Consider the following 13,767-nt stretch of genomic DNA (forward strand, 5'->3'; position numbering starts at 1 on the left):
ATAATGGAATGAAATGTTACTCTAGTTTTAAATGAAAATGAACATACATATACATTCTCATTCTCAACTAGAAATATAATTCCAATCAAAGGCAAAATGACTAAGAATTATTTTAATAGATTGTAAAAATATATCTGCTCTAGTTATGCTGGGGAAAACATTCTGTTATGGCTATTTAAATACAAAGTTCAATGCCTTTTGATAAATGAAGGATCCTAAAGGATAAATATGGTGACAACAGTATTACATGATTTGATATTTAAAACTAAATTAATAACTGGCAAATATTTACACTCATAAAATCAAAAGCCATCTGTGAAAACTGTACTGGAATCAAGAAATAGACTTGACCATTATATTAGGAAATTTAAAACTATTTAGGCCCTCATTGTTCAAAGGAAAATTGAAATTAACAGGTAGTTCCTTAAGCTGAACTGGGTTTGAGGCACTTGATTTTATATGTAAAGTCTTCAGGTTTTCTACATCTTTGCTGTATAGACATGAACCCTGGACTGAACTAAAAAGAAGCTTCTAAGTGTCCTAATATATGTAAAATAATCTGGCAGGGGGCTTGGCACATGGCAAGTGCTCAACAGATAATTTGTTTTTTTTCTCTTTCCTCCCTTATCAGTAGATGCAAGATATCAAGATTGAAAAAAAAATGATTAGAATAATGAAAAAGAATCAAGAGTTGTACATAGGAGCTGAGATAAACACCCTCTGCTCTGTTATCAGGCACCCATCTTCCTTGGGTGTTCAAGAAGTTCTTAACCACATAAAACAGAAGCACCTGTGAACGTCTGTGTTCTATCACATATACTTTTGCAGAGAAAAGCAGCACAATAACAGCACTGAAATGAAGAAAACTCTTTCATTAGAGTCATTTATTTACAATAGACTATCAGCAGGTCAAAGGATCATTTTTATTATAAACAAGAGTCTATTTTTTCCTGAAAAAGCATGTTCTATTTTCAAATGAACAAGTGACGTTAGGTCCCCATGAAAGAAAATTACAGATTATATAATCAGTGTGCATTAAATGATAGCTTGAGAAAAGAAAGTCCTCAGGCAATACTTTTTTTTTTTTTTGCTTAGATGATTCGGCTTCATGTGCTTTGAGTGTCTTGGTACTATGGTAACAGGGGACAAAAACACACAAAATTGGCTTTCCATGTAAATAGTGATGTAATCTATGTAAACAGCTTGTTTTTTAAAAAACTTTGTGAAAAATATGTCACTGTCCATACAAATTATCCAGAAATTTTGGGAATGTTCATTTCCCCCTTCCTAAATATACTGAAATACCAACAAACATTCCCTCAATAACACAAAGGAGGAACTACAGCCAAGCAGGCAAAGAGAAGAGAGGCCTGGGAGGAAGTTGTGAAATTTCAAGGGAAAATGCATCATAGACTCCCTCCATTTTAAAGTTTAAAAGGACTTGAGAGAGAGATACTTCAGGGATTTCATCAACATTTCATCAACAGAACTTCATTTTTAAAGGCTGGTGTTGGTATGTTTAAAATCTTTCATTAGAAACAATATATGTCCTCAAATGTGTTAATATAACTCATTTTAACACCGTGGAGTCCATCAATACATTAACTTGAGTTGCCAATTTAACTCGTTTTTGTGTACAACTCAGAATAAGGCTCTTCCATCATCTTTGATTTACTGAAGAAAATCATTTTATCCCTTATCTTCATGACTCAGTGTTTTCTTGATACCATGAATCCAAAATGATATGTAGAAATAAACTGGAGGATAGGGGAGGAGAGACAGTTCTCTTTTAAATTTCTGGTTGACAAAATGTGAAGGGCCATCACTTATACCTCACAGTTAGAAACAAAAAATTCAGATAAAGGAGATAAAATTCAGATAAAGAAGATGGCATTAACTAACCAAAAGCCCATTTACCATTTGTTGAATTCTTCATCACAAATTCTGTTATAACATGTGGGATCTAGGTATGTCTCCCTATTAGAACAATCATAAGTAAATCCAGTTTTAAAATAAGCAGTCCTTTGGATCATATTCATGCTTCCACGCACTCATCCATTTATTCAATGAACATTTACTGGGAAGCGACTGTATGCCAGGCACTGGGGATATAACAGGAAGCAAGAGCCCACAAAAACCTCTCTGAACTCAGAGATCTCAGTCTATCAGGGGGTTAAGATTAGATAACTAGAAATTGTTTATAATATAGAGTGATATGCATAAAACTTAACAATATATTTGCACAATAGTATGTTACAAATTATACACTTAAAAATGTAGATAAAATTGAAAGTTTTTCTTTTTTTTTTTCACCTTGTCCAAATTTCGTTTTTTTCAACAGCTATTTATTTGGTTCTTGTACTGAGTCATCTAAACAAAGCAGGTCTTAAAGTGAAAGGAAGTGCTACTAATAATTTTGCTGGATTAGGGACTGCCCTGGTCACATGAGGATACATGGTTATCCCAGTTATGAAAAATGTAAATAGCTCCTCCTAGTTCCCCTTATTCCCCCAAAATACTATTCTAAAGAGCGTGATCATCAAAAAGCATAAGAGAACAGATAGGTTCATGATCTTGAGTAGGATAATGAAATCCACATGGACATGTTTTTCCTTTAGACTTTACGGTCTGTACAGTGTCAGAGCCACGACTTCCATGACCACGTTTTGATATGCAGAAGAGTTTGGAAAAATATTCTCTCCAGAATGCTTTGCTTGTAATAAGGTTAGAGATTTTATATTTTTCTAACTTGCCTGGTCTTTGGATTTCAGTCAGGTACCACGAAACCAGGTACAAAAGAATCCTAAATCAAGGTGTTCAAACAAAACTCTGACAGCAGCCTACAGAATGCCTGCAGGGACCTGTCTGTAGATTCCTAGGTCCAGGCCAAGGTAGCAAGAAGCTGGGTGGCATACTGGCACCTCTACAGTTCTCAAATTAGCACTATAATTTTCTGAAATATCTAAAGGAAAGAAAATTCTGGATTTCTGGAGAGAAATTAGTGGGAAAAAACTTTTTATTAGTAACAAAGAACCAGTAGCAAAAGAAGCAGCAACTCAGAACCCATTTTTCATTTCCTGCTCACTTAGCAGGGGAGCTGGGAGCCCTCGGAGGAAGGAGACACACGGCTGGGGCTGGAAATACACGCCTAGAACTAGAAAATCTGAGAAGCAGATAACCTTTGTGATGTAAGAAAGAACTTATACTTTTCTGCTTTGGTTCTTGAATTAGAAACTAGGAGAAAGGGTTTGCTTAACTTTCCTTTGTGAGTGTGTGTGTGTGTATGTGTATGTGTATGTGTGAGAGAGAGAGAGAGCATGTGAGTCTGCAAGCATGAGAGTGGGTGTGCTCTGGAATCAAAGTGAAGGGCTGATAGCAAGAATTTTCAAATTATTACCTGCATAAGAAATCAGATACTACTAGTCATTCAAAATCTATAGTCGGGCTAGCTGTTTAAGAATCACTTTTAAAAACTCAGGTTCCTGGGCCCATCTCTAAAATCAGATTAGATCTGCAGTCAGGGTAAGGAACCAAAGACCATGAATTCCTATAACAACTTCCAGTTTCTTAAGCCCTTTAACTTATCTGCAATTGCTATTTTACTTTCTGAGTTTCCCCAAAATGATAAATAAAACAGTTTTGAGTCTCTTCTTAGAAAACTGGGGGAAATGCATCTTATTCTGAAGCCAGTTTTTGAGACAAAGGACTCCAGGAGGTTAGGGTGAATTAGGTATAAAGTTAGGAAAGTACTTTGAATTACTGGGATTTGTTGTAAGGAAAGGAATAACCTTGAGAAACACCTGTTTAGGGAGCTTGGTGACAGTAATCCTGTTTGGTTCTTGACTCTGGTTATCACAGAAGTATCATTTTCTGTTTTGTATCTCCTCTCCTCATATATTGTCCCCAGTTAATCTAAGACAGGGACACTGGGGGAAAAAGAGGAGGTGCTGCAGCAGAAAAGGATAACATAACATCAGTTATGTCTGTTTTTCAGAAATGTGTGCTGCCCTTTCCAGTAATGTCAGAATCTGAGGCTGACTGGTGAAGACTACGTTGTCTTCAGTTTTCTGAAGGCGTGTTCCATCAGATGAGCTGTACTAGTTTACACTAATAAGCAAAGAGTAATGCTAGTATCTTTTTTTTTTTTTTTAGAAAATATGGGAAACTAACCAAATCATGCCTGCAGGAAGGAAAAAATATTTTTTCTTTTATATGACAGTTAAAAATCCACCTAAAGTAAGTACAGCATAGATTCAGAGAAAGGAATTGTGAAGGAAGGTGTTATTCTGCTAATTTAAGTTAAATGGAGTTTAAATGGAGTGCTGTAAACAAACAAACAGAAAATAACAAGTTTGGTGGGAATGTGGGGAAACTGGAATGCTTGTACATTGCTGGTAGGAATGTAAAATGGTTCAGTTGTTATGGAAAACAGTATGGCTGCTCCTCAAAAAGTTAAACATATAAAACTATATAACATAGCAACTCCACTCCTTGGTATATACCCAAAAGAACTGAAAACAGGTACCCAAACAAATACATGTATACCTATGTTAATAACAGCACTATTTCCAATAGGCAAAAAGTGAAAACCCAAATGTCCACCACAGGATAAATAAATAAATTGTGGAAGCCATAAAAAGGGATGAAGTACCAACAGATGTTACACTGTGGATGAGCCTCGAAAGCATTACGCTAAGTGAAAGATGCCAGACACAGGACGTCACATACTGTATGATTCTATGTATATGATATATTTGGAATAGGGAAATCCACACGGACAGAGAGGGGACTGGTAGTTCCGAGAGACTGGAGGGAGTGGAGAATGGGAAGTAACTGCTGAATGGGTATGGGTTTCTTTCTGGGGTGACACAACTGTTTTGGAACTACATAGAGGCAGTGGTTGTACCACACTGTGAACATACAAAATGCCACTGAATTGTTCACTTTAAAATGGATACTTGAGTATTATGGGAATTTCACCAGAATGAAAAAAAAAGACAAAAAAGTGAAAGGCCTTCTCCAGAGATTTGAGTGTATTTTCCCCACAACTAAGAAATGGGCATTGGACTGCACATACCTGGAGGACAAGGTTGACGTTGCTGAGGTACCAAGTTTGGGTCTGGAGGGGTGGGTAATTCCTCAGAAACATACTTTAAAAGCTCCTTCCCTTGATATGTTACCTGCACATAATTAAACATAGAATTTCAAAATCATACATTTTATAAGAAGCAAATACACCTATCTCCTGCAAATTTTAACTCCGATAAAGTATTAACTGTTGTACATTATGGATGGGCAAACTATAGCCCACAGCCAAATCTGGGCTGTCACATTTTTTGTAAAAAAGTTTTACTATAACACGGTGATACCCATTCATTTACTCAATATCTATAACTGCTTTTATGCTAAATAGGATTCAGTAGCTTTGACAGAGACTATATGCCCATGAAGCCTAAAACATTTATTACCTGACCCTTTGTAGAAAAAAGAATTGATCCTTGTTGTATATCACTAATTCTCTCAGCCATTCACTTATTCAATAACTTAAGCCAGCACCCGCTACTTTATAACTTAAAAAAAAATTAATGTTGCATTAATAAAATTAAACCATAAAAGTAACGATACTTTTCAAGAAATAAGATACATAACTGGTTAGGTTAACAGCATTTCAGGTCTATACATCAAAGTTTTTTTGTTTTTCTTGGTTTGTTTGTGAACTTAGCTATTGTTTATCAGTCCAAAAGGTCAGAGCTTAGCAATCCGTGCATTTGCTGGGTAATATCAAGTAGTAAAATTTTACCTTAGTTGCGTTAGGGGTCATGAGTCCCCACAGATCCTAAACACGTCACTAGGGGTAATTCACACATATAAAGAACACAGCTTAAAGGAAATCCACTAAATTAAAAATCTATTTTCCATAAGGTAGGAGTGATTTAATGCACATGGATAATAATGAACAGATCTCAAAATGAACAGGTACTAGGTCACTTCAGGAGACTGCAGCAGCAAGAGGCATGACGCCCAGTGGAGTAAGCATGAGGATTCCCCCGGCAGAGCTGTACAGCCGCCCAGCTGCTTGGGTAGGAAATATGAGTCATCTCTGTGTCTAGTGGCTCTGTCACTCTGTCTGATGCAGGACAAGACCTAGTTGTCTGGCATTTCTTGTCTGACAACCACCCAGTCCCGGATCTATAGCCCCATCATCCTTCTCAGAACTAATTAGTAGAAATGCTCACATTTACCAAGGTAGTGAGAAGCTCCTATCATCAAGATGTGACCTGAATTCAGAAGTTACCTCACAACAAGAGGAGGCAGAGATTACAGTCGTAAATTTTCAAAGCGGCTTTTAAAAATTGCAAACAAACTCGCTGGGGCAGTGTTTCTTAGCCTGGGGTATTTACTAGAAGTACACGAGTGCCCTACAGTAATCTGAAAAACCATTTCCATTTTTAGGGTAATTTTTTAAAAATCTAAGCTTGCTCAGATAGTCTGTATATCTTATATCAAAGAACTGCCCTAATTTTAGTGACCACATTTGCATTTGGCTTTATCATCACATAGGTGTTAAACAATGTGACTAAATGACATGGCTGATGAGAAAGGACTAGAGGCAGTGTGATATGCAAATGAGACATATAAGTACAGAGTGAGGGCCAAATGATGTCACAGCCAGCTATTCAAAAGCAGAAGGTGCAGTAGTTCCAACAGAGAAAAGGAGTGGGAGGACTGAGTCATCACTGGGCACAGGCATGCTGAGCTCAAAAGAACCTAAGCAGCAGCCATTAGTACCATATACTTTATAATAAAATGGGATTTCCATGGGTAAAATGTTAATTATTAACATGCAATAATGATTTATGAATCCATAGAAAGGATTACACAGGTTGAATTGAAAGCAGATGGCCTAGTGACTCCAGTGCTGGGAAATAAAAAACTAAAACTTTAGGGGGAAAAAGGCGGACAGAGAGACTATAAAGCAGAGAAAATTTAAAATGTGCTCATATAAGTGAGGGAAATGAAACAAAGTTCTGGAAGCACCGGTCACAGAGGTCTAGAAGGCTAGACTGCGGAATTTAGGGACAAAGACCGAGAACAGGAGCTAGGAAGGATGGTGGGTACAGCTGAGTTGGATAAAGAATTAGAAAGGAAATGCCTTCTATTACTGGCGCACTAAGGTTTACTGTAATGGCGAGTGGAGGTTGAAGGTATTTGCAATTCTGTGAAACAGTAATGTTGACTGATGATTCACACTTTCCTGGGTGAATCACTCCAAGATTGTTCCCTGAAGTGGTGCCATGGGCATCCAGAGGCCTCAAGGACCTCAAGGGTGTCAGTAATCAATACTCCTCAAACTGGTGGTTAAACTGGGCTTATAACTCAGAAGACAGAACTGAGGGGAGACTAAGTCTGGGAAGTCTGAATTAAAAGAAATATTTCTTTTTGGGGGGCTAGCAATTCATGGAAAAGACTTTGTTCAAACATAAAAGTGCACCATTGGGGGGGGGTCTTAGTCCCATGATCATTATTTTTGTCTTTAGGAGAAGATTTTGCTTTATTTTTTTAGAATACTAATACCATATCAACTAAATTATCAATACACTAGTGGTCCCAAATTTTCTATGTGGAGTCACAAGGACCTGCAATCCTTGTAGGGGTGTGGTGTGGTGCTGGGGGCAGGAGGGGAAGATAAGGGGCATTCAAATTTCTGAGACTAGGTGAGGAACAAGGAAGAAGATTCTCAGTCAGTTGTGCAACCTCGCTGTGGGGAATTCTGGCAAATAGGAGTTGTAGGAGAAAGCATGTAGCATGCTGCAGAAGGAATGCATGAGGACAAAACTAAAAAAAGGAAATAGTTTTCTCATCAAAAAAAATATGTACCTTTCTATCTGAATATGAAGTTAAAGATAAACTTAAGAATGACCCACCTTACTCCAAGCATAATTCCAGGTCACGTAACTGTCACCTCCTAGAACATCCTTGAGCCAGGTGACTGGGTTTTGATAAATCTGACCATTTTCTACCTTAATTTTGCCACTCAATAAAACACTGGCTTTGTGGGTAGTCTCCTGAGGTAAAAAAATAAAACAAAAATTAAGATTAAAAAATACCTGAAATATGTGAACTTCTGCTTCTGTCCATCATGAACTAACAGGGACCAGATTTACCCTAATAAACACCCAATACAACCAAAAACCAGACAAAAATAAAAATATGAAACAATGGTTTCCAATCTACCAAACATCAGGAAACAAAGTACAGTGACCCTGAGAAATGAGAAACTAACGCGGTGAGCTCTACAACTGACCCAGCTCACTGCCTTGAGAGAGTGTCCAGGTCACGGTGCAGGGAGACGGACTCCAGGCACAGCCCGTGGATTCCCTGAGTTGAGTAGACACAGTGGGGTCTAGGGAGGCACAATGGCTGGAGTCTGCAGGACAGAGTACTGAAGAGAGAAAATTACAAAGACAGAGAGAGCCCTGTAGATCTTCAGAGGGTCCTCTTTAAGTATTCAGCTGAGTTGTGATGGGCCGTGTGTGAGGAAATTACGTAAGGCTGGGAAAAGAACACCTGAAAAAAATCAGAGGTACCTGAAAAAATCAGAGGGAATGGCATTTTCTGGGATTCTTAGAGGGCAGAAATAGAGCCTGTTCCCAACAGTAAGACTAGAAAAACCTCAAAACTGATGGGGCATTGGTTGGTACATGGAAGAGTCTTGCCTCTGTAGTGGGAAATAGTTAGCTCTAGACTGACCGCTGCTCCAATCCTAGCAAATTGTAAAAGCAAGACCCAAAAGGATCAAATTGTTTCCACGTAACTTAACTACATTCTAGAAAAAATCTCCAAAATACTTTTAAGAATACAAAAATATCCAGCATCCAACAAGATAAATGTATGGGATCTAATAAAAAATTAACAAGCCTAGAAAGAAGTAGATAAATACAATCCATATGGAGGAGATAAAGTAACCAACTGAAAATGACTGAAGATGGACAAAGATGTTAGAATTAGCAGATAAGGACATTAAGCAGTTACTATAATCATATTTCACATGTTCCAGGAGATATGTGGAGACATGGAAGATATTAAAAAGACTCCCAACTTCCAGAGATGGAAATTACAATGTATGAAATGAAAAATACACTGAATGGGATTAACAATAGATTAGACATTGCAAACCAAAAGATTAGTGATTTCAAAGACACAGCAAAAGGAAATGCGTGAAAAAACACAGAGAAAAGATAATTTAAAAAATTAACAGATCATTATAGTGAACTGTGGAATGACTTTAAGCAATCTAATCTGTGTGAAATTGGAATTCAAAATAGGGAAAGGGAAGAAAAAATGTTTGAATAATGGCTGAATTTTTTCCAAAATTGAGGAAATAATAAAACAAGAGATTCAAGAAGTTCAACAAACCCCGAGCATAAGAAACACAAAAAATTAAACCAATGCTCATTATAATCAAAATTACTTAAAACCAGAGATAGAGAAACTTGAAGGCAGACAGAAAGGGAAAAAAAGACTTATTACTGAGGAACAGTTAAGAACAATGTTTCTTGTGGGAAACAATGTAAGTAAGAAAACAAGGGAGCTGTATCTTTAAAGTGCTGAAAGGAAAAAAATTCCAACCTAGAATCCTACACCTAGCAAAAATGTATTTCAAAAATGAGGTGAAATAAACTTTTTTCAGACATGCAAAAGTCAAAAGGATTTATTAGCAGCAGATCTCCAAGAGAAGATATATTAAAGATAGTCCTCCAGGCAGAAGGAAATTAGAGCAAATAGAAATCAGGATCTACACAAAGGAAAGAAAAGTACAGAAATAGTAGTTACATGGGAGAGATAATTTTCCTTACTATTTAAATCTCATTAAAAGATAACTGCTTAAAAATATAATAATGCAGTATGGAGTTCATAACATTATGTAAAAGTAAAATATGAGAAAACAGGAAAGTCAGAAGTAGAGAAATAGAAGTATACTATTTTGAGGTACTTAAAGTAGACATGAAGTGGTAAAATAGCACTTAAGGTAGATGGTGAGAAGTTAAAAATATATACTATAAACTCTAAAGGCACAACTAAAATAAAAAGTTATAGGTATTAAATGAACAAAAGGGATAAAGCATAAAAAAGGTGAAAAAATGAACAAAGAAGAGGTAAGAGTAACAGAAAATAAGTATCACATGGAAGATTCAAGCTAACTATAGGTCATACTGAACGTAAATATTCTAGACTTGACCTTGCATTAGACAAAGAATCCTTAGACAGGATACTAAAAATATAATCAATGATAGAACAAATTGATAAACTGGATTATATCAAAATTTTAGACTTCTGTTCTTTATAAGACAATGTTAAGAGAATAAGAAGAAAAGGCACAGACCAGGAGAAAATATTGGCAAAGTATCTATTTGATAGAGGACTTATAACCAAAATACATATTTTTTTTTAAAACTCTCAAAAAATCAATAATAAGAAAACAAGCAACCAATAAAAAAAAAAATGGACAAAAGACCTGAACAGACACTTAACCAAATAATAAATATGGATGGCAAATAACACATGGAAAGATGTTCAACATAATTAATCATTATGAAATGTAAATTAAAACCACAATGATAAACCACTAAACATATGCACATATTACATACATACATATAGCTACACTTTATGTTAACATGACTAAAATTAAAAGATTAATCATACTAAATATTGGCTAAGTAAAGAATGTGGAGGAACTAGAACTCTTATATACAGCTGGTGGGAATGTGAAATGTTACAAACAATTTTGGTAGTTTCTTAAACAGTTAAATATATACTTACCATACATGATCCAGTCACTCAAGAGACCTAGGTACTTTACTCAAGAAAAGTGAAAGCCTATGTCAGACCAAAACTTGTACAACAATGTTCACAGTAGCTTTATTTGTAATAGTCAACAACTGGAAGCAACCTAAATATCTATCAAGGATGAAGTGATAAACTATAATATATGCATACTATGGACTACTACTCAGCAATAAAAAAGGAATGACCTATTGATACATGCTACAACAAGGATGAATCTTAAATAACTATGCTCTGAGAAAGAAGCCAGACAAAAAAATAAATGCAATTTTACTTATAAAGAATTCTTGGGAATGTAAACTAATCTACAGGGAAAGAAAGCAGACCAGTAATTGTCTAAAGATCGGCATGAGACAGAAGAGGTATGAAGGACATATACAAAATGGTACAAAGAAACTTCTGGGGGTAACAGATATGCTCATTATTTTATCTGTGGTCATGATTTCACAGGTGTCAAAACTTGTCAAATTATACACTTTAAATATGTGCAGTGCATTGTGCATTAATTATATCTCAATAAAGCTGTTAAAATAGCTAAAATATGAAAATTATATTAAAACGTTATTATTGCTGATCTAGAGAAGTAACCACAACTGTCAGAATTTGAGTTAATGTAACTAATTACTAAAGGAAATTTGAGTTGCTTTGGCTAATGTGAGGTAGGCATACTTAGGAATAAATTGACTGACAGGCAAACTAACAGGAACATAAAGGATCTGAGATTAAGCTACTAATCCAGGCTTTATAGTTTGGAGCTTTAAAAGTGAATTTTTTTTCTCCTAACTTATCAATAAAGTTTATTAACTAGAAAAAGCCTACTGTCGAGGGGTGGGAAAGGTTGCAGAAACGGGTCATTCAGATTAAATTCCAACTAGCCTGGACTGGTTTCTGTTGGCTTGGTCCATAAGCAAAGCAGCATTCCAGGACTCTGCAATCTTTCCCACTGTTACCTCCTCTTTCAAAAAGTGAATGTGGGGGAAAGGGAAAGGAAGCCTCTTTTGCAGGCATTTCTAGTAGAATCTTTTTTTCCTCATCTCCTTTTATGCATATGTGATATTGTTTTCACTGAGTCAGATTTACCCAAATTTCAAGTCACTTTTTGTTTCTAAATTGAGCTTCTATGGAAGATGAGTTTATACTTAAACCCTTATTAGGGGAAGCTTTAGCAGTACACTGGTAGTTCCCAAAACTTTGGAACCAAAGACAGCTCCAATTTATTATTTTTATTTTGTTCTTAAACCCTTCCTGCTGCAGTATAATTGACTAATTCTGGTCTGAAAGCCCAAAGATGCTTGTGACTAAAGTGTACAGGGCAATTTTAGAAGCATGATTTCACTTACTAAGAATACAATGGTTGTGTCTTTCTGTCCAAGAAGCCTAGTCAAACCCTATTTCCCTAAGCAGAGCTAAATGCTGACACTATGTGACAGCAACATTTACTCACTTATTTATATAATTTATATAATTTTAGAGAAAAAAAATACCTGTGTTTTAAATTCCAGAATGTTATTTCCTGGATTAATTCTTCCTAGCAATATCAGATCCTTTATCTGCATGCATTTCTTTTTAGGAGCTGTACTGTAGTTTAAAGGTTTTTTAATAGTATGTTGACGGCTAGACTCAGAGGAGGAAGAGCTCTGACTGTCATTTGCATGTGGAACAGCAACAGCTGATTTTTTAAGATACGGTTTCATCTGATGCCCAGTATTACTGCCAAAGACATCAATCTCTCGATGTGCCAGGGATTCTGATGCCCTCCTAGGTGGTTGCTGGGAAGCTGTTTTCCTGTTGTCTCTTTTTGGATCACAACTGGAAAAAGCCTGATCACAAAGAACAGCTGATGGATAGGGCTCATTGTGGGAAAGTACACTTGTGGTTTCTGAAATATTTAATGCGCCAGTTACTGCTGAAGGTCTAAAGGATGCATGCTCTTTGGCTGCCATATCTGTAAGATCATTTTCTTTTTGTGAATATTCTGCTTGAGTAATAAAAGCAACAGATTGGGATGGTAATTTAATCTTCTTAGTGCCATCTGAATGTCTGGATTTTGATAATCTGTCCAAGGTATAGTCACTGATGAGCTTAGAATTTAGCTCATTTCCAGAAAATCCTTCCCTTCTCATTCCCTTTGAATTTAGACAAGTGTTGGTGTTCTGGCTGTCATGCCAGATTTCCGAAGACAACTGTGTCTCCTGCATGCTTCCATAAACAAGGCTGACAGGAGAAAGTGAACCTGACTGGGGCTGCACTGAAGTTTCCAGACTGGTAAACTCTTGCCTGCTTTTTTCATTAGAGATTTCTGAGCTGGATGGCAGCTTCTTGAAACTAAGACCAGACAAAGGTGTAACATTCTTATAGTTGTGAATTTTCTCCCTTATTTTTTTCTGGTTTTTTGTTACAGTTAAAAGGCTCTTCTGTCTTGTGGCCAAGTTAACCAGTTGTTCTCTCAGGACTCCTTGCTTAAATGACTCCATGGACACCCTACAGGAAGAAACAGAAAGAGGAAAAAATACAAAAACAGTAGAAAACTTTTTTTCAGCAACCATTTAGATCTTGTAGCTATGCATAGATAAGCCGTCTCAATTTAAATTTAATCAGCTCAAAGTACACAACAGTCTATCTTTGCGATGTATATTCTTTGAGAGGAAACTGACTCTTTACTTGAGGTAAGCAAGTTTGCCTTTTTTTAGGAGATGACAGTGTGGTTATCCACACTTATATTTATAACATTATGTATCAGCTGTGAGTCAACCCTAAAAGGGAAATTAAACTTGGGTTGTTTATCTAGATACCTACCAGTCCTTCAGTTAGGAAGCACCAATTGATGGTTAAGGAGCAACAAAACTCTTTAAATTTGGAATTTGCTTACCTGTTTACAGTGAAATTGTGTATCAGGAAGTAAAATTTGGCAGTAAATTC

The 13,767-nt window shown here is 36.2% G+C and overlaps 1 protein-coding gene across 1 annotated transcript in view; it reads right to left on the minus strand.

The window, feature by feature from the left end:
* The window catches only part of ANKRD31 (ankyrin repeat domain 31), a 110,886-nt gene that overhangs the window by 8,509 nt on the left and 88,610 nt on the right, over window positions 1-13,767 (minus strand). Inside the window, exons 22-24 of the mRNA XM_074359886.1 lie at window positions 12,333-13,329; window positions 7,926-8,066; window positions 5,078-5,180 (exon numbers count right to left, since the gene is read on the minus strand). Coding sequence (XP_074215987.1) covers window positions 5,078-5,180; window positions 7,926-8,066; window positions 12,333-13,329 — 1,241 coding nt within the window. The remainder of the gene's footprint in view (window positions 1-5,077; window positions 5,181-7,925; window positions 8,067-12,332; window positions 13,330-13,767) is intronic.

Source organism: Camelus bactrianus, chromosome 3 (assembly GCF_048773025.1).
Source record: "Camelus bactrianus isolate YW-2024 breed Bactrian camel chromosome 3, ASM4877302v1, whole genome shotgun sequence".
Classification (NCBI taxonomy): domain Eukaryota; kingdom Metazoa; phylum Chordata; class Mammalia; order Artiodactyla; family Camelidae; genus Camelus; species Camelus bactrianus.